The 26,774-nt window shown below is 42.5% G+C and overlaps 1 protein-coding gene across 1 annotated transcript; it reads left to right on the forward strand.

Annotated features, from left to right (window-relative positions):
- On the forward strand, positions 1-25,979 carry LOC121569699 (globoside alpha-1,3-N-acetylgalactosaminyltransferase 1). The gene is made up of 7 exons (XM_041880843.1): positions 1-211; positions 18,542-18,580; positions 18,731-18,766; positions 22,624-22,677; positions 23,820-23,852; positions 24,100-24,234; positions 24,839-25,979. The coding sequence occupies exons 1-7, from the start codon at positions 144-146 to the stop codon at positions 25,527-25,529; spliced, it is 1,056 nt and encodes a 351-aa protein (XP_041736777.1). The 5' UTR covers positions 1-143; the 3' UTR covers positions 25,530-25,979.
- Positions 25,980-26,774: the final 795 nt, after the last annotated feature.

The raw sequence follows: 26,774 nt of genomic DNA on the forward strand, positions 1-26,774 counted from the left end.
TGTCACACCAGTTTAAACATATTTTCATGGGTCCTGAATCCAGACAAGGGTTGATTTACTGGTGATAGATGTATCTACTATCATACTTGTGACCAGTATTAATAGGATAAACGAAATATTTTGGTGACACTATTGGAGGAACAATGCGTTTTAGTTCAAATGTTAGGGCATATGTTCTGCTTGTCATTGTTGGAATCTTCTTGCTTCTGGGGTATGTAAACCATTTTGACATTACTTCCAGTTTATTCCTTTTTCTGGGATTAAATGAGGGGCTTTTGTGAAAGATGTTCATATTAGCTTCTAAGAGCTCTGAGATGTCATTTTTTAAACATGTTTCTTGAATGTGAGTATGTTCTAATCTGTTAAGGGTTGGATGGATTTAATATATTAGATTTAATGAAGATTAAAGATATAACATACCTCTTAAACTGAAATTATGTAAATTATATTTCAATATCTGGTGTTGAAATATAATATCAGCAATGACTAAAATGTACTTCTCTTTACTTTATTTTTTCTTTGTAAATGTATTATAATAGTAGCATTAACTGTAGCCAATGTATTAGGCCATTTCTTCACCTTATACAACAATAATTTAATATCATTTTATTGATTTTGTGTTGTATTCACATATTATCTAATCTTGAAGGGGGTTTACATAAGACATTTAATGTCATATCCTAATTTGATCACTCTGTAGTCACAGATAATTTTCCTGAGTTGCAGGGAATTCAAATGGACTTGTCATTTACATAAATTCAATGAAAACACGCAGTTCTTATTCTCTCTCACTCGCTCGAGACAACGTAGTCCAACTTAATGAAACCAGTTATAACACCTTTATAAGGACTGAAGTATAATGCACAACAACCTTCATAACACATTATTTCATTATCATTCATAAGTATTTTTCAAAATAAAAGCCCATTATCATTACAGAACTACAATGCTTGAAGAGTATGTTATGTCTGTTGTGATGAGTAACTTATTCATAAGACATATTCACCATAGTGCTCCCGAGAAAACCCAGTGATTTTGGTAGAGATGTGATATGTTAATTTGAAAAACAATCCAGCAGCAGGAGAATTTGATTATCAAAACAAAAGGTGATATTGTCTAACAGGAAATTCATTTTTGATAGGCTATAGTTTATCTGTTGTTATTAATAAACTATATAAAACGACGGTTGTTGATGTGTATGGCTGCATTTCAAAAACATTTTTGTATATTTGATTGTCGCAGTAGTAGGACCTGCAGTAATAGGACATTTATTATGTCTGATGCTTTAGCGCTTGAGCGAGTGGGAGAGAATGAGAACTGTGGATTTGCATTGAATGTATGTAAATTACAAGGCTCATTTGAATTTCCTGCAGCTCAGATAAAAAACCTCCTGCAGCTGGCTTCTGGGTTAAGCGGGCAGGTGTTTCAGAAGTGCGATTTTGTCGAGTCATGTTTCAGAGGACACATGACTTGACCTTAACCTCTCTTAAACCTATTGGGGAGTTGCAGCGATGAGACAAGATCGCAATACAAAAAAATAATAATACACTCTTAGAAACAAAGGTGATATCTAGAACCTAAAAGGGTTCTTTGGCTATCCACATAGGTGAACCCTTTTTGGTTCGAGGTAGAACCCTTTTAGGTTCCATGTAGAACCTTTTCCACAGAGGGTTCTACATAGAAACCAAAAGAGTTTACCTGGAACCAAAAGGGTGTGAGGGTGATAGGTGTAGCCATTCTTCAGATAGGGTTATTCACTGCTCAGGAAGGGTTCTTTACTACTGTGATGGTTGTGAAGAACCATCCTGTTCTTTCCCTCTACACCATGTTTTCCTTTATGCCATGAAATGCTACACTGTTAAAAAGTTCCTGTAATTTTAAGGTAAACTACAGACTACTGGTTGCAGTGAAAGTACAGTAAAGTTACAGAATTTTGTGTATTTGTGCCAACAGTCAGTGGAAGTGTTGTACCAGTTTAAGTGGCTGATGGTTTTGTTGTGAAAGGTTGAGCACATCGTTTAACAGTGTCATTTCTGCCATCTTCGTAAGAGCATGTGACAAAGAGCTGCAGGTGCTCAACCTTCAACAATATAATGATAAAACCACTTAAACTGGTACAGACACGAACTGTTGGCACAAAAATAACATATTTTAGACCATGCCCCCAAATATGCGAATGAGTCCCCGCCAGCACATTGACCCCACCTACATTTCAAATTGCAGTAATGATTGTACCTTACATTGAATATATTTGGTCGAAAAATGTACCATTATACTAGATTTTGTGCAAATGTACCCTTAAAAGGTACCGACCAGTACCATGTGAGTGCCTAACAGTGTGTGCCACAAACACATCTGAAGTATCCTATGAGTATAACTGTAAAACCTGTCATTGGTTCTACCTGTAACAGAGGGTTCTATATGAGAGGGTTCTAAATGGAACTCAAAAGGGTTCCCCTACAGGGACAAATCAAAGGGTTCTACGTGGCACCCAAAAGGGTTTGCCCATAGGGACAGAGACAGGATCCTGCAACCAGAGGGTTCTTTATGAGAGGGTTCTACCCAATTGGGTTCCCCTAAAGGAACAAAAAAACCTTGTGAGAGGGTTCAAAATAATCCAAGTGTTCTACGTGGACCAAAAAAACAGGGTTCCTTGTGAGAGGGTTCTAAAAAATCAAAGTGTTCTACGTGGCACCCAAAAGAGTTCCCTCATAGGGACAAATGACAGAATGTCTATTGGTTCTAATCTTTTAAAAATCTCTACTATACCCAGAGACCTGGTGGTGTAGCAGGAAATTCATGGTGCCGGCAACCGAGAGGTTATGAGTTGAAACCCAAAGTGAGGTTGACTCCCAAGTAATACACTAACCTTTTGGATATTTACAGCATTTTCAATGCAACCAGTAGCCAGGAAAGGTTTTACAGTGTTTTACTCACAATCTCTCAGTTGCCAGCGACCTGTATTTCCTGCTCTGCCACCGGGTCTGTGGGTATGATAGGGACTGTTAAAAGATTAGAACCAATAGACATATGGGGGAACCCTTTTGGGTGTCACGATCGTTGGTTAGAGAGGACCAAGGCGCAGCGTGTTGAGCGAACATACTTTAATAGTAAAGTGCAAACACGAATACAAAACAATAAACGATACGTAACGTCCTCAGACAATGACTGACAAGGAACAAAAACCCACCAACACAAGGTGAACACAGACAGTTTAAATATGGCTCCCAATCAGAGATAACGAGCCGACAGCTGACACTCGTTACCTCCGATTGGGAGTCATTTGACCAAACAAGGAAAACACAACCAATGACAACCCAACCAAACAAAACACAACCAAAACGAACACACCCTGGCTCAAAATACAAAGTCCCGGAGCCAGAGCGTGACAGTACCCCCCCCTAAAGGCGCGGACTGCGACCGCGCCTCAAAACCCCAAATAGGGGAGGGCTGGGTGGGTGTTGCTCCTCGGAGGCGGCTCCGGCTCCGGGCTTGACCACCACCCTACTTCAATCCCCCCGTAATGGCTGGCTGGATCAGGACTGACGACGCGCACCCCTGGCTTAGCGCGTGAGGCAGGAACGGACCGGACCTGGCTGACGATACGCACCCTAGGCTTGGTGCGTGGAGCCGGAACGGACCTCACCAGGCTGACGACTCGCATCCTTGGCTTGGTGCGAGTAGCAGGAATGGGCTGGATCAGGCTGACGACTCGCACCCTTGGCTTGGTGCGAGTAGCAGGAACGAGCTGGACCAGGCCGACGACGCACCCCGTAGGCTTCGTGCGTGGAGCAGGAACAGGCCGGGCTGGGCTGGCGACGCACACCGCAGGCTTAGTGCGAGGAGCAGGAACAGGCCGGGCAGGGCTGTCGACGCACACCGTAGACTTGGTGCGTGGAGCAGGAACCGGCCGGGCAGGGCTGTCGACGCACACCGTAGACTTAATGCGAGAAGCTTGGATGGGCCGAACTGGGCTGGCGACGCGCACCACAGACTCGGTGCGGAGCGCAGGAACGGGCCGGGCTGGGCTGTCGACGCACACCGTAGGTTTGGTGCGGGGAGCAGGAATAGACCGGACCGTACTGGGGACACACACCACTGGCTCTACACCGGGATCTGGAACGGGCCGGACCGGACTGGCAACACACGCCAGTACCTCTCGCCGTGCCTCTACGCCTTCCATCCCCTCTTCTACCAGTGGCCCCCGTAACCTGGCGGCCTCCTCTGCAACCCCGCTGGACCGCTCCATAGCGGCCTCCTGCTGCCCCGACGTCGTGAGCCCCCCCCTAAAAATGTTCTGGGGGTCTCTCCTCCCCGTGGACCAGGCCTCCAACATTCTCGCCCACCTCTCGCTCCTCTGTCTCCAACCCTCTTCACTCAGCTCCTCAATGGGCTTGACCCAGTCGAAGCTGCCACGGAGATCTATTAGCGATGGCTCCTGGACACGCTGCTTGGTCTGGTCTTGGTGGGTTTTTCTGTCACGATCGTTGGTTAGAGAGGACCAAGGCGCAGCGTGTTGAGCGAACATACTTTAATAGTAAAGTGCAAACACGAATACAAAACAATAAACGATACGTAACGTCCTCAGACAATGACTGACAAGGAACAAAAACCCCCCAACACAAGGTGAACACAGACAGTTTAAATATGGCTCCCAATCAGAGATAACGAGCCGACAGCTGACACTCGTTACCTCCGATTGGGAGTCATTTGACCAAACAAGGAAAACACAACCAATGACAACCCAACCAAACAAAACACAACCAAAACGAACACACCCTGGCTCAAAATACAAAGTCCCGGAGCCAGAGCGTGACATTGGGTGCCACATAGAACCCTTTGATTTGTCCCTGTAGGGAAACTCTTTTGAGTTCCATTTAAAACCTCCCATGAAGAACCCTCTGGTTCCAGGTAGAACCAATGGCAGGTTCTACAGTTATACTTATAGGATACTTCAGATGCGCTTGTGGCACACACTGTTAGGCACTCACATGGTACTGGTCGGTACCTTTAAGGGTACATATGCGCAAAGTTTTTCTTGCCAATATAGTGAATATTTTCAATGTAGGTGGAGCAATGTGCTGGTGGGGACTCAATAGCATATTTGGGGGCATGGTTCTAAAACAGGACTTTTCAACCCTGTTCCTGGAGAGCTAATGTTGTGTAGGTTTTCACTCCAACTCTAATATAATGAAGCACACCAGATTATAATAATTAGCAGGTTGATAAAATGAATCAAGTTACAACTAGGGTAGCTCTCCAGGAACAGGGTTGGAGAGCCCTGGTCTAAAATGTTTTGTCAACCATCTACACAAAATACTCTGTAATGTTAAAGATTAATAGAAATTAAATAGCTAAAATATAGTTATTGCATAGGTATTCAACTCACTGAGTCAATACATGTTACAAACACCTTTGGCTGTGATTACATCTGTGAGTCTCCTTAGGTAAGTCTTTTAGAGTACGACATCCGGGAACTTTTGGCATACTAACTATATCCATACTATGACCTATAAGCATACTACATACTCCATTTACATCACACATAGTACGGTTAGTGCCAGTATTCAATCACAGCTCGTTTAATTTTCAATAATTTACTGTCAGCTTGCTGCATTAACTTACTGTGGCTGATCTCTGTCACAGGAATGTCAGTTGTCTGCCAACCAAGAGGTTGAGGTCAGGTGACTATTTGTGCTAACTGTTAGTGGTTGTACCAGTTTAACTGGTTTTATAGTTATGTTGATCAAGGTAGAGCACCAGTTGGCCACCAGAAAGTTCACAAAGAATGCTTAGCAGTTGTCAAATGTTAAGCTATCTTGTAATCAGAAAAGGTACAGTAAATCACTGGCAGCTAGTTTTAAGTTACTAGCAGGTACTGGCTATTAGGTTACTGTGCATTTTATAATAACTTACTGACAGATGGTTGTCAGTTAGGTAATGTATAATTCACTGTGGCTTCTGAAGTTTCAAACCATCTCAACTATCTCATTGGAAACAGGCCATGCAAGCCATACAGATCGTATCTGATATCACACTCACAGTAAGGGAGTGGGCGGTGGGAGATTCAATAAATCAACTAAGACGCTTGTGACACTTAGGCTTATACGCCACATCAAATCAATGTTTATATGTCATATGCACTGAATACAGCAAACTGTAAAAAAGATGTGCTTGTTCTACTTAAAACGATGGAAGCAACTGTTTGCGTCAGCTTTTTGAGTATTTCCAACATTAGGTATTTTTATGTATAATATACTTTGCTTTTAGTGTTTCACAAACAATATTATGTGCAAACTACTTACAGCATCTCAAAACTTGGTTAGATCTAACTTAATTGTATAATTTACAGAACTGTTTTTGTAAATTGGATCTCAATTTATTTTGGATAATTTACTCAATTATTTTTGACACAACACCTACATGGGAATATGCATAAAAGTAAAACAGAGGAACTTTGAAAATTCCGTTTTATTGCTTACTTTTCTTTGAAGTGCAATGTGTTTCTGCAAGAGAAACCTGGCAAAATAATTACGTTTCAGTGGCAAAGTCAACAAAAGGAAAATTATCACTTTTCAACCTCATTTGTCCTCTAGCAGCTCCCCAACATCAACATATGTGAAACAGTCGTGTTATAAAAAGATACGTAGTTTTAATGAAACTGGAATCTGATGTTACAATAATGTTCATGTAATTTTATACAAATATGAGCGGGCAAAGTTAGGCCCAATAGCAACTCATCACCCAAACCAGACACTCTGTACTTGTGGAGAACTGAGAAGATTTGACAGCTGTTATCTATCTGATAACTACACCTTACCTCCCTAGGTGGTAGTTACACCATATTGTGTATACCAATCAAATCTTCACAAGTGCATCAGGGACTATTTGGGATTGGCCCTTTGTAACCTTTCCTGCCCATTTGGTTCAAGAACCTCCTCAAGTATAACAGTATTGGTTCAGCTTCTCCATGAAGGTGGACTGAAAGCAGATGGTTCTGATCATTGACCCAAATTATACATCAATCATGAGGTTGAATAGCGGTGAGATTTGAAAAGATTCAAAAAGACACAGCAGTTTTGTTAAGCACACAAATGAGGCACCACAATTAACCTTCTGCAGGAAAAGTCCTCTTAGCAAACTCAAAAAGGCTGCCCAGTCTTTTAGTTTGAGTAAACATAAAACTTTGTAATAAGTATTGAACACTTTTCTGCTGCCAAAAACATTTGAAAGATTGAAGTAGTGCTGATTCAAAACAATGCACACTGGCTTGACAGAAATATCAGTAAACACAGAACATCACATCTGATTAAAGTCTTAGGTTGCCTAGGCAAAAGCACCTTCACAATTTTACACTTGCCATTTAGGCCAGGGTTTCCCCCAAAAAAACATCCTCTCCACCTCAAAAGTATATTTCAGTTCTTTGGGATTGCTTAGTTTGTGTTGTGGAAAGAACAGCTGCTTTCCCCAGTAACATGGACTCTTTACAATATGCAATGTGCAACGGGAGGAGACGTGACATAGACAAGGTCAACTACATCCACAAAATCAAGCTGTGCAACTTGAGGGAGGCAGGAGAAAGAGATGAGATAAAAAAGGGACATACCTAAATAAATAAAGCTATGAAATAAAACAACTTTACCTTGTATTCCTTAATAAGGTCCTCGACCATTTCGCCAAGGTATATGATCAGGCCACGCATCACCCAGTCTCTTCTTTCCTCTATGGTGTTGCACTGTCATGCGGGAATAAAAATAGTTGCATTTACTACAGGCAACTAAATAAATGTCACCAAATGTAATTATTGACTGTACTGTGAATGGCGAGTGCAGACCCTGTACTGTGCTTCCAGGATGCCATGCAACTTCTCCTTTTCATCACCTCCTTTTGACTTGAGCAAAGACAACAGCCTTGGGGTGTATTGGTCCAGGTTCCCCGTGAAGGTGGACTGAATTCGGACCGTCGTGATTCTTTGGAACTCCTCCTCAATCTGTGAGAGGGAGAAAAAGAGAGAGACTTGTTACTGATGATAAGTACACTACATTGCCAAAAGTATGTGGACACCTGCTTGTCGAACAACTCATTCCAAAATCATGGGCATTAATATGGAGTCGGTCCCCCCTTTGCTGCTATAACAGCCTCCACTCTTCTGGGATGGTTTTTCACTTTCCACAGCTACGAACATTAGTGTGGTCGGGCACTGATGTTGAGCGATTAGGCCTGGCTCGCAGTCGGGGTTCCTATTCATTCCAAAGGTGTTCAATGGATCTCAACAAACCATTTCTGTATGGACCTCGCTTAGTGCATGGGGGCATTGTCATGCCGAAAGAGGAAAGGGCCTTCCCCAAACTGTTGCCACAAAGTTGGAAGCACAGAATCGTCTAGAACGTCAATGTATGCTGTAGCATTGATTTCCCTTCACTGGAACTAAGGGGCCTAGTCCGAACCATGAAAAACAGCCCAGACCATTATTCCTCCTCCACCAAACTTTACAGTTGACACTATGCAGTTGGGCAGGTAGCATTCTCCTGGCATCCGCCAAACACAAATACGTCCGTCGGACTGCCAGATGGTGAAGCATGATTCATCACTCCAGAGAACGCGTTTCCACTGCTTCAGAGTCCAATGGCGTCGAGCTTTACGCCCCTCCATCCGACGCATGGCATTGCGCACCGACTAACAGTTCTTGTGCTGACGTTGCTTCCAGAGGAAGTTTGGAACTAGGTAGTGAGTGTTGCAACCGAGGACAGCCGATTTTTACGCGCTTCAGCACTCTACGGTCCTGTTCTGTGAGCTTGTGTGGCCTACCACTTCGCGGCTGAGCCGTTGTTGCTCCTAGATGTATCCACTTCACAATAACAGCACTTAGAGTTGACAGTGGCAGCTCTAGCAGGGCAGAAATTTGACGAACTGGCTTGTTGGAAAGGTGGAATCCTATGACGGTGCCACGTTGAAAGTCACTGATCTCTTCAGTAAGGCCATTCTACTACCAATGTTTGTCTATGGAGATTGCATGGCTGTGTGCTCGGGTGTGGCTGAAATTGCAGATTCCACTAATTTGAAGGAGTGTCCACATACATGTAGGATATGGTAGAAAGAGTATGTGGACTTTTCTGTAGGCTACAGGCTGGAGATAAAATGTATGACAATGTAATGAGACAGACACTTTTTACATTATGCAGGTTTCTCCGATCAAATAGCCTAATCAAAGACACTTTTTACATCATGCAGGTTTCTCCAATCAAATAGCCTAACCTAAGACACTTTTTACATCATGCAGGTTTCTCCGATCAAATAGCCTAATCAAAGACACTTTTTACATCATGCAGGTTTCTCCAATCAAATAGCCTAATCAAAGACACTTTTTACATCATGCAGGTTTCTCCAATCAAATAGCCTAACCTAAATGGCTCCCAATGAAATAAAAAATGTGCTGTTATGTTAACAAACTACATATCCTAAAAACAGGACAGGTCAAAGTAAAATGGACAATATGGAATGGACAGTCACAACTGTTGTCCAGGAGTTTCACCCCATTGTCATGATCAGTGGTTTTAAGTTTGTATCCAGCAACTGCCTGTTTTACAAATGGTGGGCCTCCCACATGGATGGCCATTCATAAAATTGACATGGTATGCTACAACCCAGTAAGCACGAGCCCACTTTATTTATACGTATTTTTTTGGTCCTGTCCAGACATATTGTTGTTGTTGTTTTGTTTTTTTTACAAACGGTGAGCTTACCACATAAAGGCCATTCATAAAATTCAATTTAAGGCAACAATGTATGCTACACCTCAGTTAGCACGGACCGACGCAAAAGCCTTTGGATGTCTTTTTTTGGTGCCATCCGGACCGGCCTTGATTTCCACATCCAAGGATATTGGTTTTTGGTCCGGTGTGGACCAAATCTGAACCAATCACAGAGGTCTATGTTTATTTCAGATTTGGTGAGGTCCAGACCGGCCTTGATTTGGCCCAAACATAGACGTCTATAAATTACATATTTTCAACTTTTATTAATGTTAAGATGGCGCTCATTCGTGTTAAGATGGCACCGATAGACATGGCAGCTCTGCTTCTAGCTCCTAAGCAACTTTGCAGTATTTTATTTTAGTTATTGTTCCCTTCCATACTTTTGTTCACCTAACCTAGAATACCTCACAATCAAATGCCTACTGTATTACACCCCAAGAGAATTATCTTTGGTTATGGTCACTGCCGTGTATATAGGGGATGTTGTTCCCACTGTGACTATTAAAACCTACCCAAACAAAAAAACGTGCATAGATGGCAGCAACTGAAAGCGCGAACCACCGCATTTTGTGGTTGTCCTTCTAGACCTGTCTGCTGCCTTTGATACTGTGAACCATCAGATCCTCCTCTCCACCCTCTCCGAGCTGGGCATCTCCGGCGCGGCTCACTCCTGGATTGCGTCCTACCTGACCGGTCGCTCCTACAAAGTGGCGTGGCGGGAAGCTGTCTCCGCACCACGTGCTCTCACCACTGGTGTCCCCCAGGGCTCGGTTCTAGGCCCTCTCCTTTTCTCCCTATACACCAAGTCACTTGGCTCTGTCATATCCTCACATGGCCTTTCCTATCATTGCTACGCTGACGATACACAACTAATCTTCTCCTTTCCCCCCTCTGATAACCAGGTGGCGAATCGCATCTCTGCATGTCTGGCAGACATATCAGTATGGATGACGGATCACCACCTCAAGCTGAACCCTGGCAAGACGGAGCTGCTCTTCCTCCCGGGGAAGGACTGCCCGTTCCATGATCTCGCCATCACGGTTGACAACTCCGCTGTGTCCTCCTCCCAGAGTGCGAAGAGCCTAGGCGTGACCCTGGACAACACCCTGTCGTTCTCCGCCAACATCAAGGCGGTGACCCGCTCCTGCAGGTTCATGCTCTACAACATTCGGAGAGTGCGACCCTGCCTTACACAGGAAGCGGCGCAGGTCCTGGTCCAGGCACTTGTCATCTCCCGTCTGGACTACTGCAACTCGCTGTTGGCTGGCCTCCCTGCCTGTGCCATTAAACCCCTACAACTCATCCAGAATGCCGCAGCCCGTCTGGTGTTCAACCTTCCCAAGTTCTCTCACGTCACCCCCCTCCTCCGCACACTCCACTGGCTTCCAGTTGAAGCTCGCATCCGCTACAAGACCATGGTGCTTGCCTATGGAGCAGTGAGGGGAACGGCACCTCTGTACCTTCAGGCTCTGATCAGTCCCTACACCCAAACGAGGGCATTGCGTTCATCCACCTCTGGCCTGCTGGCTCCCTTCCTCTGCGGAAGCATAGCTCCCGCTCAGCCCAGTCAAAACTGTTCGCTGCTCTGGCACCCCAATGGTGGAACAAGCTCCCTCACGACGCCAGGACAGCGGAGTCACTCACCACCTTCCGGAGACATTTGAAACCCCACCTCTTTAAGGAATACCTGGGATAGGATAAAGTATTCCTTCTAACCCCCCCCAAATTGTAAAGTGGTTATCCCACTGGCTATAGGGTGAACGCACCAATTTGTGAGTCGCTCTGGCTAAGAGCGTCTGCTAAATGACGTTAATGTGCCCTTGAGCAAGGCACTTAACCCTAATTGCTCCTGTAAGTCGCTCTGGATAAAAGCGTCTGCTAAATGACTAAAATGTAAATGTAAATGTATTTAACCATGGCAAGGTGACTGGGAATATGGTTGAATACAAAACAGTGCAGTTATGCCCTCCGTAAGGCAATCAAACAGGCAAAACGTCAGTACAGAGAAATGCAATTCAACGGCTCAGACACGAGACGGCAGGGACTCCAGACAATCGCGGATTACAAAGGGAAAACCAGCCACGTCGCGGACGCCTCCTGGACAAGCTAAACACCTTTGCCCGCTTTGAGGATAGCACAGTGCAACCGACGCGGGCCGCTCCCGAGGACTGTGGGCTCTCATTCTCCGTGGCCAACGTGAGTAAAACATTTAAGCGTGTTTACCCTCGCAAGGCTGCCGGTCCAGATGGCATCTCTAGCCTCGTCCTCAGAGCATGCGCAGACCAGCTGGCTGGAGTGTTTACGGACATATTCAATATCTCCCTATCCCAGTCTGCTGTCCCCACTTCAAGATGTCCAACATTGTTCCTGTACCCAAGTAAGCAAAGGTAACTAAACTAAATGACTATCGCCCCGTAGCACTCACTTCTGTCATCATGAAGTGCTTTGAGAGGCTAGTTAAGGATCATATCACCTCCACCTTACCTGACACCCTAGGGTCACTTCAATTTGCATACCGCCCCAAAAGATCCACAGATGATGCAATCGCCATCGCACTGCACACTGCCCTATCCCATCTGGACAAGAGGGATACCTATGTATCCCTCTCGGCCTTCAACACCATAGTACCCCCAAAGCACCCACCCTGTGCAACTGGGCCCTGGACTTCCTGATGGGCCGCCCCCAGGTGGTGAAGGTAGGAAACAACACCTCCACTAGGCTGCTCCTCAACACATGGGCCCCACAACGGTGCGTGCTCAGCCCCCTCCTGTACTCCCTGTTCACCCATGACTGCGTGGCCACGTATGCCTCCAACTCAATCATCAAGTTTGCAGATGACACAACAGTAGTATGCCTGATTACCAACAATGAAGAGACAGCCTACAGGGAGGAGATGAGGGCCCTGAAGGAATGGTTCCAGGAAAATAACCTCTCCCTCAACGTCAACAAAACGAAGGAGCTGATCGTGGACTTCAAGAGACAGCAGAGGGTGCACGCTCCCATCCACATCGACAGGGCCGCAGTGGAGAAAGTGAAAAGCTTCCAGTTCCTCGGTGTACACATCACAGACAATCTGAAATGGTCCACCCACACAGACAACCTCAGGAGGCTGAAAAAATGTGGCTTGGCCCCTAAGACCCTCACAAACTTTTACAGACGCACCATTGAGAGCATCCTGTCAGGCTGCTTACTGGGACTAATCGAGTTTTGCAATGGCAGCAATTTTTGTTCTCGAGAAGTTCAAATAGCGTCCTGTGATTTCTTTTTTTTATATATATTTTTTTATACAAAAACAGAAATAAACGAACAAGAGTACATAAACCTAACAGACAGGGGTATTACATGTCGAGATACATTTTCAATTTGTCAATACGTTTTATGGTGCGTATTGCTTTTTTGTTTTTACACTTACTGATAATTTCTAAATAATGTTTCAATTCTATCTTAAACAATGTGAAGAGGGGTTTGTTCTCCGCCCACTTCATTTTATGGATAAAGAATATTCCATGAAAAATAAACAAATGAACAATGAAAGTTAAATCGGGGTCCATATCATTTGGATCAAAATAAAACATAATATCAGTCTTTCAAATTAACATTAATAGTAGTTTATTTTAAAATAAAATCTTCTAACTCACTCCAAAATCTTCTGACATAAGAACAGTCCCAAAATCAATGTGTCTCTAGGTCACAACCACAAAATACACATTTGTTATCAATAGCAATTTTGAATCTGTGTCCAATAAAGGTCTTTACAGGGTAGATTCTATGAATGAGTTTAATCTTATTAGATATAGTCTCCCGAGTGGCGCAGTGGTCTAAGGCACTGCATCTCAGTGCTAGCTGTGCCACTAGAGATCCTGGTTCAAATCCAGGCTCTGTCGTAGCCGGCCGCGACCGGGAGACCCATGGGGCGGCGCACAATTGGCCCAGCGTTGTCCAGGGTAGGGGAGGGAATGGCCGGCAGGGATGTAGCTCAGTTGGTAGAGCATGGCGTTTGCAACGCCAGGGTTGTGGGTTTGATTCCCACGGGGGGCCAGTATAAACAAACAAACAAAAAATATATTGTAAGTCGCTCTGGATAAGAGCTGTTGTCAAACCAGCTCTGGAAAAACAAAGAATTGTTTTTGTATTTTATGTCTTTATCATTCCAGATTGTATATCTTTGTTGGGAAAAGTTATATTTCTACATGAGGTTCCAAGTTATAAGTACTTATTATAGCAAGCTTAATAGGAATTTTACCCACATCAAAGTTGCATTTGAGTAATAACTCTAGACCACCAATCTGTTGGAATATTAAATTAGGGTTTATATTCCAAATGCAATCCTTATTTCTTAAATAGTTTTGTATCCATTTTAAAGATTATATTAGAGGTTTTAAAATCCAGAGCATTCTACCCTCCCTCATATTGGGTGCTAAATATTACCGTTATTATTAAATAATGAGGTTTATTCCTCCATATGAAGTTAAATAATTTAGTATCAACAATTTAGTTACTGACAGAGAACATCCAAGGCAAGGGAGGTATAAACTAATCTGGACAGACCTTCAGATTTTGACAAAAGTACATGTCCAGATGAAGAAAGATCTCTTAATAACCAGGAGTTAAATCTCTTTCCAATTTTCTCTAAAATAGGAGATACATTTAAGTTGGCCCTTTCTTTCTGATCTTTGTAAACTTTAATACCAAGATACAGTCTTCCGAAAGTATTCAGACCCCTTGACTTTCTCCACATTTTGTTATGTTACAGCCTCAGCAATCTACACACAATATCCCAAAATGACAAAGCGAAAACAGGTTTAACATTTTTTGCAAATTTATAAAAAATAGAAAACCTTATTTACATAAGTATTCAGACCCTTTGCTATGAGACTCGAAATTGAGCTCAGCTGCATCTTGTTTCCATTGATCATCCCTGGCATGTTTCTACAACTTGATTAGAGTCCACTTGTGGTAAATACAATTGATTGGACATGATTTGGAAAGGCACACACCTGTCTATATAAGGTCCCACAGTTGACAGTGCATGTCAGAGCATAAACCAAGCCATGAGGTCGAAGGAATTGTCCGAAGAGCTCAGAGACAGGATTGTGTCGAGGCACAGACCTGGGGAAGGGTACCAAAACATTTCTGCAGCATTGACGGTCCCCAAGAACACAGTGGCCTCCATCATTCTTAAATGGAAGAAGTTTGGAACCACCAAGACTCTTCCTAGAGTTGGCCGCCCGGCCAAACTGAGCAATCAGGGGAGAAGGGCTCTGGTTAGGAAGGTGACCAAGAACCTGATGGTCACGCTGACAGAGCTCTAGAGTTCCTCTGTGGAGATAGGAGAACCTTCCAGAAGGATGGAAGCCACTCCTCAGTATAAGCCACGACAGCCCGCTTGGAGTTTGCCAACAGGCACCTAAAGAAACTCAGGCCATGAGAAACAAGTTCTCTGGTCTGATGAAACCAAGATTGAACTCTTTGGCCTGAATGCCAAGTGTCACGTCTAGAGGAAACCTGGCACCATCCCTACGGTGAAGCATGGTGGTTGCAGCCTCATGCTGTGGGGATGTATTTCAGAGGCAGGGACTAGGAGACTAGTCAGGATCGAGGGAAAGATGAACAGAGCAAAGCACAGAGAGATCCTTGATGAAAACCTGCTCCAGAGTGCTCAGGACCTCAGTCTGGGGGCGAAGGTTCACCAAGACAACGCAGGAGTGGCTTCGGACAAGTCTCTAAATGTCCTTGAGTGGACCAGCCAGAGCCCGGGCTTGAACCCGATCGAACATCTCTGGAGAGACCTGAAAATAGCTGTGCAGCAATGCTCCCCGTCCAACCTGACAGAGCTTGAGAGGATCTGCAGAGAAGAATGGGAGAAACTCCCCAAATACAGGTGTGCCAAGCTTGTAGCATCACACCCAAGAAGAGTCGAGGCTGTAATCGCTGCCAAAGCTGCTTCAACAAAGTACTGAGTACAGGGTCTGAATATGTATGTAAATGTAATATAATTTTTTTAACCTGTTTTTGTTTTGTCGTTATGTGTTATTTTGTGTAGATTGATGAGGGGGAAAAAATGATTTAATAAATTTTAGAATAAGGCTGTAATGTAACAAAATGTGGAAAAAGTCCAGGTCTGAATACTTTCCGAATGCACTGTAAGTCATGGTCCAATGACTGTACCTGCTAGCAGCATGTGTCCCACATCCGAAGCTACATCCATAATCGGTAGACGGTTCCGATTGGATCCATATGGGAAAAACCACATGAATTTCACGTGATCAAGTTAATGTGAAAACATGTGACAACATGTAAAAGCAACATGTTATAACATGAAACGACACATAAATGTGAAACAGGGGGATGCAACATTTCAACATGTGATACCATGAAACTAAATGTGACAACATTTGAAAGTTTTTCACATGTGAAAATGCAATTCCACATGTGAGAGTTAGATTAAATCAGTCATTGACACAGACACGGTGGCATAGAATGAATGCTGTGAACCAAGAGGTTGTGAGTTCAAATTCCAGATGAGGACATGTTGAATAATAATTAATGTATAAATAAACATACACAATGTAATCATGTATGTCAAAGTGTGTCAAATATGTACGTGGAAAACATTGTAGCTATTTCGTGACGTTCAGGGGACATCTTAATGACTTTTTGTTTGCAGGGCATCATGTGAAAATGTGAATCCACATGTGAAAGTTTATGTGATCACATATGAAATATCATCATATGTGGTGTACCAAAGCCACATAGTTTAACATGATATCACGTGAAATTTCACAAGTGAAATACAATTTCACATGTGTATAACATGTGGACATTTCACATGTGAAATCATGTAATTTTCCACATGTGAAATCATGTGGTTTTTTGTAAGGTGAGAATCGTCATTTGCATCGCTGAGCAACAAACAAGAACTGTTAAATCCAGTTTTAGATGCTACCCCCCTACCCAAATCAATTCCAGTTGGTGTTCTCACTTTGCGCACACCCCTGCCTTTGTTTCACACACCTATTTGTCTAGCTAATCAGCCTCGCAATATGGGCACCATGGTGCCCCAGACGTTAAGTAGAGGAAATGTGTGCGCAAAAAGTCAGAACAAAGCATTGCAAACCAGATTACATTTTGATCTGCGGAGGGGATGTAGAATATAAAAACTGGATTCAATTGTTTATTTTTCACTGCTCGACGAGGCAAACAGCGATTCTCCAATTGGAGCCGTCTACCGATTTATGGATATTGCTTCAGACGGGGGACACATGCTACTAACAGGTACAGTCAATGGGCCATGACTTATCTCGCACACTGTCGCTATGGAATCCCCTCGGACCCCGTCTTAGTAATACATGAAATAATTAATAAAGGTGTCTAAATATGGCCTATTTCGAGGGAAGCGCTAAAAAGTCATTTAACTTCTCAAGATACCATTAAATATATATATATATATATCAAACTTAGCAATTTACAAACTTAAACCATAGCCACATGGCAAACTTCCCTCTTACCCAGGGGTTATACATGGCCAACACACAGTTAAATGCCATTGTCACAGTTCAATATTTTGCCACTCAGTGAGTCCCAAACCCTGCAGACTACTGCCAAATGTCAAATTGCCATACTACTCCACCTGTTATTGTTTAAACAAGAACAGGTACAAACAAGTTCTTAGGTTGGGTTGAGTGGAAAAATATTTAATTCCAAGATATGTATGAACTTCACAAACGTGTTTCCTCCCCCACAACACCATTACATTTTTTTTTATTTTTTTATTTTTCAACAGACACACCATTCATTGCCAGATTCAGTTGAGGTCTAGAACTTAGGGAATGGTTTGTAGTAAATACAATTCTCTTAGTTTTAGAGATGTTCAGGAACAGTTTATTACTGGCCACCCATTCCAAAACAGACTGGGTAAAGTGGAAAAATATTGAATTCCAAAAGATGTATCATTTATTTCCTCCTCCACAATAGTCAATGCAAACTGAATTACTGAGGCTTTCTTTTGAGCCTGGTCATAAAGGAAAGTAAAGGTTACACAATGATTTAACAAACAAACAAACTTATAAATAGGTTCTGTTGCAGGGTTGAGGGAAGCACTAACTAAACAGTCATTCAACTTCTCAAGATTTAATCAAACTATTCAATACATTAACTAGGTATCTTGGGACACTTCTACACCACATACCCCTCTCTGAGTGGTATTGGATAAAGACAATGGCTCTCTAAAGCCACATGCAATTAATATCAGTACTACATTTTTGTTGTATTAGCAAAGAAATGTAACACTTTAAAAATGTCTGCACACGTGTGAATCGTTGCATTATTCAAGTGTGCAACATTATGTGCAACATGGTTTAGTTGAAAAGCTCCTGTATACTTTCAACATCTTGCCTACTTTTATATACTACTACATAATATGGTATTCACGGCATGTTAATAGCTGCCATACACATGCAGCATGTATATGGCTTTGGCAACACCGCATCCAAGGTAATGTAAGGATTGTGTAAAGCCTAATTTACAACCTACACAATACAATAAGGTACGCAAATGTGTGCTGCCCCGTAATTTGTAACTCCACGCAACTACGCAGGATTGCCATTTTGAAAAGCTAAATGCGTCCTTGCGTAGTGTACTTGCGTAAGGTATAAATTATGTTTCAAATAAATGTCGAAAATCTGATGTCAAAGAAAGGCAGCGCCGGCAACACATTTTGTTAGTGTAAAAGTACCCTAAATGTTTTCATGACAGACTTTAACTGATTCTCTCCTGCCTCCCCAAAGCTATGTCTATTTCAACTTCTTCTCTGAAAGGCTCAACAGGTAAGATCAAGTTCTGTTAATCTATTACAGCCTAATGATGCTCTAATGTGAGATGCAAGTCACAATATTGTCTGATTCTTATTAACAGGGTTTGGTTTGAGGCTTGAATTTCAGGGGAACGTTATTTTATGGTTTCATTGTTTCCAACAGAGATATCCCAATTGATGAGGACCAGAAGTGCACCAGGTTAGTTGAGATAAACTGAGAAATTCCCCCAACAAGTCATGGTACTTGGTACTTTTAAAGGTAGGATGGTACTTTTAAAGTTAGGATGTTAGGATTTTTGTAGTTTTGTTCTGTCACAAGATAGTCCATAGAATTGTGGTAAACAGCGCCACATTCAGGCAGAAAACGGAATGTTCTATTCTCAGCTAGGCCCATCTTTTTGAGCAAAATAAGTGATCACAAGAAAATCCTAACAATCAGGTAAAGAGCGCCACAGTCAGGCAGAAAAATCTGAATGTTCTATCATAAAGTGATAACAATTAGTTTCCATGGCTGATATGGCTGCCAGGGAGTTCACAGAGTTTCATAACATTCAGGGCTCATTCCTGAAGACCAAGGGCTGAGGGGTGTGTTGGTCCAAGAAAAAAGGGCCTTTTATAAAATCATTTCTTGCAATTTTACATAATGTTACATGACTGGAGACATTAAAATAATATTTATTTATATCACACAAATTATCAAAATGACAAGCTACTCTGACATTTACATGCTGTGATCAATAGAAAGAACGACCCATGTCTTAAATGCAACCAATAGCATAGGCCAATGAAAAGAGAGGATACACCGATTTTAGGCCTACAATATGAGGAGGAAATTATAGTCCACCAACTTTCCAGTGGCACTCACCTATTCAAAAAGATTTTTCCTGCAATTGTATTTTGAAATATTGCCCAAATACCTTCTAGCTGCTGCCTACTGTTCATTGACAGCCACAACTCAACAATCAGCTGTTTTATATTTGAGGCGCAGGCTGCATTGGCTGCTACTTAGAAATACTATAACAGTACATTTATAGATAACATTCACTTCTATAAACCTCCAAAATAATCGCACAGTTTTAACAGACCCACCACAGATCAAATAAATCTCTGTGTGAAAAGGCGTTTGTCACGCTCGTCGGGAACAGAGGAGGACCAAGGCGCAGCGTTGAATGCGAACATTTTATTTAATTTGAATGAACACACGAACAAAACAACAAAACGAAAACGTGACGTCCCTGGTTACATACACGAACCAACACGGAACAAGAAACCACAAATAATGAATGCCTAACGGCTACCTAAGTATGACTCCCAATCAGAGACAACGAGCTACAGCCGTCTCTGATTGGGAGCCACCCTGGCCAACATAGATATACAACAACTAGAACATAAACAAATGAAAACTCACACCCTGGCTCAACATACTAGAGTCCCCAGAGCCAGGGCGTGACAGCGTTCCATGGTCTGTTTTGTCAACGAACTCAAAGACAAAATTCAAAGAAGTCAAAGATGAAAATAACTGCAATACACTGGTCTCAAATATATTAGCATAACTAGGCTACACAGAACCATTGTAAAATTATAGGCTTTTTCTCGTATTAAATCCAGTGGTGTAAAATACTTAAGTAAAATTACTTTAAAGTACTACTTAACTAGTTTTTTGGGGTATCTGTACTTTACTATTTATATTTTTGACAACTTTTACTTTAACTTCACTACATTCCTAAAGAAAATAATGTACTTTTTACTCCAAACATTTTCCCTGACACCCAAAAGTATTAGTTCAATTTTTTATGCTTAACAGGACAGGAAAATGGTCCAATTCATGCACTTATCAAGAGAACATCCGTGGTCATCCCTACTGCCTCTGATCTGGAAGACTCACTAAACACCTGCTCGTCGAACATCTCATTTCAAAATCACGGGCATTAATATGGAGTTGGTCCCCCCTTTGCTGCTATAACAGACTCCACTCTTCTGGGAAGGCTTTCCACTAGATGTTGGAACATTGCGTCCGTTCAGCCACAAGAGCATTACTGAGGTCGGCACTGATATTGGGCGGTTAGGCCTGGCTCGCAGTCGGCGTTCCAATTCATCCCAATGGTGTTCGATGGGGTTGAGGTTAGGACTCTGTGCAGGCCAGTCAAGTTCTAACTCAACGATCTCGACATACCATGTCTGTAAGGACCTCGCTTTGTGCACAGTGGCATTGTCATGCTGAAACAATACAAGGCCTTCCCGAAATTGTTGCCACAAAGTTGGAAGCACAGAATCGTCTAGAATGTCATTGTATGCTCTAGCGTTAAGATTTCCCTTCTCTGGATTTAAAGGAACTAGCCCAAATCATGAAAATCCGCCCTAGACCATTATTCCTCCTCCACCAAACATTACAGTTGGCACTATGCATTTGGGCAGGTAGCGTTTTCCTGGCAACCACCAAACCCAGATTTGTCCGTCGGACTGCGAGATGGTTAAGCGTGATTCATCACTCCAGAGAATGCGTTTTCCAATGGTGCTGAGCTTTACACCACTCCAGCCGTCGCTTGGCATTGCGCATGGTGATCTTAGGCTTGTGTGTGGCTGCTCGGTCATGGAAACCCATTTCATGAAGCTCCCGAGGAACAGGTCTTGTGCTGACGTTGCTTCCAGAGGCAGTTTGGAACCGAAGAGTGAGTGTTGCAACTGAGGACAGACGATTTTTACGCTCTTCAGCACTCGGCGGTCCCGTTCTGTGAGCTTGTGTGGCCTAACACGTCGTAGCTGTGCCGTCGTTGCTCCTGGACTTTTCCACTTCACAATAACAGCACTTACAGTTGACCAGGGCAGCTCTAGCAGGGAAAAGTCAGCAACAGGTGTGGCTGAAATAGCCAAATCCACTAATTTGAAGGGGTGTCCACAAGGTAACTTCGAATGTAAACTACATCAAACCACATCCACTGCGCGCAAGCCTGTTCGCAAAACTATGTGGAGATATGGGATCAGAGCATGACAATGTTCTATTTCACACCGAGGCTTGGTGGTTATCGAGGGGGATTGTTAGAAATATTTTCTGCATTGAGAAAGGAACTGTTGTCATTCACAGTGGATGAAAAATAAACAGACTTGGTTGACTTTCTGTGTAATAAAAAGAAAATGTCTCTCCTTGCCTATGTGACAGATATATTTGGGAAACTCAAGGGCGCAACTTTGGTTTTATAAGTGTGGGGGACATAATAATAATATTATTATTATTTATTTTTTATCATGTCGGATAAACATTCTACAGATGAGTGACCGAATCAGTGGATTCAGAGGAAATAATTCTTATTGGAGAGAGAGTCCTTCAAAAGCAAACTATGCCCCCTTCCCATCGGCTGTGCATGTTTCTAACAGAAAACAGAATCAGTAAGTGTCCCACATGAGTGATGACAACTCTTGGAAAATCACTTTGGGACCTACTTCCCAATCTGTTTGACAGTGATCCTGGCTCAGTTGACATGGTGGTAAGTGAAATCAAACAGCTGGTCGAGCTGTCATGTGACCGAATGCTGCAGACAACGCATTCACGGGTCACTATGGGGGAGTTTTGGTTCCTGACTCAAAGGGAATACCCTGCTGTCTTCTTTATGTCAGACTAATTTGCGATTGAGTGTAATAGCCCCACATTCAAAGTATGTGATTTTGAGTTGAGAAGACAATCAGAAATAATGTTAGATTGTTTTTCAATAGCCCCAAATAAATAAATAAAAATAGGCTGATAATTTCATAATTATTTTCATATGGTTGGGGTCGAGAGAATTTTCAGATATCAAAATGGGGTCGTGGGCCAAAAAGGTTTGGGAACCCCTGCACTAATAGCTACTATCCCACTACTATTTATAATACAGTCACTACTACATTAGCCTCAAATTGTCAACACTAGCCTCTAAAAATTTAAACTTCTAAACTCCTTCCACTAACATAACAATACTTTGAAGCAAGTCACACAATTTTTCTTACTTAAAAAGTACCCTTTCTAGTTTTCTATGATCTTAATTGTGTTTGTTTTCTTCTTACTATGATTTTCTATTCATACAGCCTGAGTAAGCCCATGTTCAGGAGCAGAGAACGGAACATGATCTCTCTTGAAAAGTGTGTATCTTTATTTTACTCTACCATAATTAACCATAGAAGTATGGTGTCATGCTGTACTGATGAAATCAATCAAATCAATCCTACCAAAAAAAAATCCATAAAGGACTGGCAATCAATCAGATTAGTGGTCCTTTGATGTACATTTCTATTACATAAATGTCATGTTTGATTTACTGCTTGAATTGGTGATGGGATACTTTATGTGTTGAGTTTATAGCATGGTTGTTGGGGTAGTAGTTCTGTTAATGTATACTGAACAAAAATATAAATCAACATGTAAAGCGTTGGTCCCACATTTTTCATACACACAAAAAGCTTATTTCTCTCAAATGTTGTGCACAAATTGGTTTACATCCCTTTTAGTGAGCATTTCTCCTTTGCCAAGATAATCCATCCACCTGACAGGTGTCGCATATCAAGAAGCTGATTAAACAGCATGATCATTACACAGGTGCACCTTGTGCTGGGGACAATAAAAGGCCACTCTAAAATGTGCAGTTTTGTCACACAACTCAATGCCACAGGTGTCTCAAGATTTGAGGGAGTGTGCAATTAGCATGCTGACTGCTCAAATATCCACCAGAGCTGTTGCCAGAGAATTGAATGTTCATTTCTGTACCATAAGCCGCCTCCCACATCGTTTTAGAGAATTTGGCAGTATGTCCAACCGGCCTCAAAACCAAAGACCACGTGTAACCATACCAGCCCAGGACGTCCACATCCGGCTTCTTCACCTGCGGGATCGTCTGAGACCAGCTACCCGGACAATTGATGAAACTGAGGAATATTTCTGTCTGTAATAAATACCTTTTGTGGGGAAAAACTAATTCTGATTGGCTGTTCCTGGCTCCCTAGTGGGTGGGCCTATGCCCTCCCAGGCCCACCCATAGCTGTGCCACTGCCCAGTCATGTGAAATCCATAGATTAGGGCCTAAGGAATTTATTTCAATTGACTGATTTCCTTGTATGAACTGTAACTCAGTAAAATCATTGAAATTGTTTCATGTTGTGCTTATATTTTTGTTCAGTATATATTTTCTGTAGTAGTACAACTATTACAGGTCAGTCTATTTAATACTACCAACATCAGCCCAGCTCTTCATTATAATTAAGTAATTAACTACATTTTGTTCTCCCAGGCTATTGTACAAGCAGCCCAGTGTCTTGGTGGGGTAAGTAGCATTTTTACCTCATGTTAAAGTAATATTAGCTGACGTACTGTAGGTTTCTGACACATCAGCGTGGGGAGATTTGATATATTACGAGGTCACACCTGACATTAGTGTCTGACACATCAGTGTGAGGAGGTGTAGCCTAAATACCACACCTTGTTTCAAGGACCATAGTGAAATATTGAGATCATATCATGGCTCTGGTCAGTACAACACTGTCAGGCAGGACCCTGTTCTGTTTCTCTAGACGTACTGATGTGGTGGCAGTGACCCCATGGTTGGCACCCATCGTCTGGGAAGGCACCTTTGACCCTGTGATCGTCGACAACATCTACAAGCCCATGAACCTCACCATAGCAACCACAGTGTTTGCCGTTGGAAAGTGAGTACAACTTTTGCCAAATATTCAAAAGGGAAGTTGAACAATCAATACAATTTCAAGGACATAAGAACCTGATGTAACATGGCAGGTAATACAATATGATGACGTTGTCATGATTCATGCCTTGTAACACGTGAAGAATTGTACTACTTCATGTATTATCTGCTTGATTGTATATTGGTCAGAAAGTGGTATAATGTCATATGAGAATGATAATGCAGTTAAGGGGATACCTAGTCAGTTGCACAACTGAAAGCATTCAACTAAAATGTGTCTTCCGCATTTAACCCAACCCCTCTGAATCAGAGAGGTTTGGGGGGGGCTGGCTTAATCGAGATAATTGGCGCACGGGGAGCAGTTGTTGTTGGGGGTTAACTGCCTTGCTCAAGGGCAGAACAGCAGATGTTTCCAACTTAGCTTGGCTCAGGGATTCGAACCAGTGACCTTTTGGTTACTGCCCCAACAATCTAAACCGCTAGGCTACCTGCCACCCCATCAGTTACAGAGGATTGCTGACATCAAATTCTCAGGTGCGACCTACTGCCGTTGTGTCCTTGAGCCAGGCACTAATCCTTATGATATGTATGTCTTTATATACTGACAGATACGTCAGCTTTCTCCAAGATTTTCTGGAGACAGCAGAGAAGCACTTCATGGTCGACTTCAACGTGCGCTACTATGTTTTCACTGATCGTCCACACGATGTTCCTTCAGTGAACCTGACTCAGGGGAGACATTTGAGTGTGATCCAGGTCCCGGGTTCAAACCGCTGGCAGGAGATATCAGCTCGGAGGATGGAAATCATCCAGACCACCATCGAACGTCAGATCAGCAGGGAGGCCGACTACATCTTCTGTCTGGACGTGGACAGCAAGTTCCACGCTCGCTGGGGGGCCGAGTCTCTTGGAAGGCTGGTTGCTGTGTTACACCCAGGCTACTACGAGCAGACCCGTGACCACTTCCCATACGAACGGCGTCCAGCCTCGATGGCCTTCATCCCCATGGATGAGGGAGACTACTACTATGGTGGGGCTATGATCGGAGGGTTCGTGGAGGATGTTTACACACTCACAAAGGTATGTCGAAAGCGGTTTGAGATGGATGCGGAGAATTCCATCGAGGCTGCCTGGCAGGAGGAGAGCCACCTCAACAGGTACCTGCTCTACAACAAGCCCAGCAAGGTGTTGTCTCCAGAGTACCTGTGGCAGGACTTCAAGGCCAAAACCAAAGAGGTCAAAGTCATTCGCTTCTCAGGGGTCATTAAAAACTATGCTGAAGTTCGTCCCAATGTATAAAACTAGGAAGTGGATATTCGACCGGCAGAAGAAAAACTTAATTCAGTCGTAGTTGTAAAAATTAATTGAGGTGATGATTCAGGTTAGGTTTAGGAATGAGGGTTAGGTTAAGGTTAAGTTTAGGTATAGTTTGACTGAGGTTTATGTTTGGGTTAAGGTTAAGGAAAGGCATAATAATAATAATTTGGGGGATACTTATATTTGTCCTGTTACACACATGTGGGTGTAATGGAAATGAGTAATGGAAATGTGTTTCTTGCATATCCCAACTCCTGAGACACCCGCAGGGACTGGGGTCACGGCCAGCGTCACCATTGTTAATTTTTAACTAATAAGAACATGTTTTTTCATTTTCTATCTTATATTTCATTCTGTATCCTGTAGCCTATCTATTTTGCTTGTTGATTACTGTGAGGGGGGAAATAATAAATAAATATATCCAAAAATATAACACAATAGTATTATTATTATTAATAGTATTATTTATTATTATTATTATTATTATTATTATTATTATTATTATTATTATTATTATTATTATTATTATATGTACTTTTCTTGAAATAAATATTTTACCACTTTCCATAATGTTTGTGTTGTGTCACTACTTTTTATTTAACCAAGGTCCAAGGTGGAGTTTTGATTTAGAGCTTTACACTTTAGTGGGATTCACACTAAAATGTGAAGGAGTGCTACACTACACTCTGGTGGACAGTTATGGTGCATGAAATACTGCGAAATGAAATGTATTCCATAGCCAAACTAAAAACAACAACTTTGGTGAACTAATCATCTGGCAACCACAGCACGGTACCAGCAGAAGGGGAAGGCCAGAGAACACATATGTGGAACAGCTAAGGAGTAACACCGAACTGGAGGAGGTGGAGATTGCGTCTGCAATGGAGGACAGGCAGCTCTGGAGGACCCATTTATAATCCCATCGACCCAAGACGTCCAAATCCAAATCCATATGGTGAAAAATTAAAGAACGAAGGATGAGCTTTATTAATCACACGTATGAATAATAAGTTGTTTGAATAATGCATATTAGACAGATGTAGGACATTGCAACATGAGTCACACTTATCAGAACAGTTTCCTTTTTAGAAGGCAATATGGAGGATGCACTTAATTGTGCAAAAACATCCTGCCAATGTCAGAGCAAAAGTGTAAATCCTTAATTACAATGAGTCCACAGAAAAGTGGATGGGGGAAGAGGTTTCAGAAAATCCTGCCCAATCACAT

The sequence above is a fragment of the Coregonus clupeaformis genome, unplaced genomic scaffold, assembly GCF_020615455.1.
Source record: "Coregonus clupeaformis isolate EN_2021a unplaced genomic scaffold, ASM2061545v1 scaf0027, whole genome shotgun sequence".
Lineage (NCBI taxonomy): Eukaryota > Metazoa > Chordata > Actinopteri > Salmoniformes > Salmonidae > Coregonus > Coregonus clupeaformis.

Bases quoted from the DNA above. Each gene is read 5' to 3' on its own strand.
- LOC121569699 (XM_041880843.1), top strand. From the start codon at position 144: ATGCGTTTTAGTTCAAATGTTAGGGCATATGTTCTGCTTGTCATTGTT. The intron at 23,853-24,099 runs GTAAGTAGCATT...CTGTTTCTCTAG, and splicing joins CAGCCCAGTGTCTTGGTGGG to ACGTACTGATGTGGTGGCAG. The intron at 24,235-24,838 runs GTGAGTACAACT...ATATACTGACAG, and splicing joins ACAGTGTTTGCCGTTGGAAA to ATACGTCAGCTTTCTCCAAG.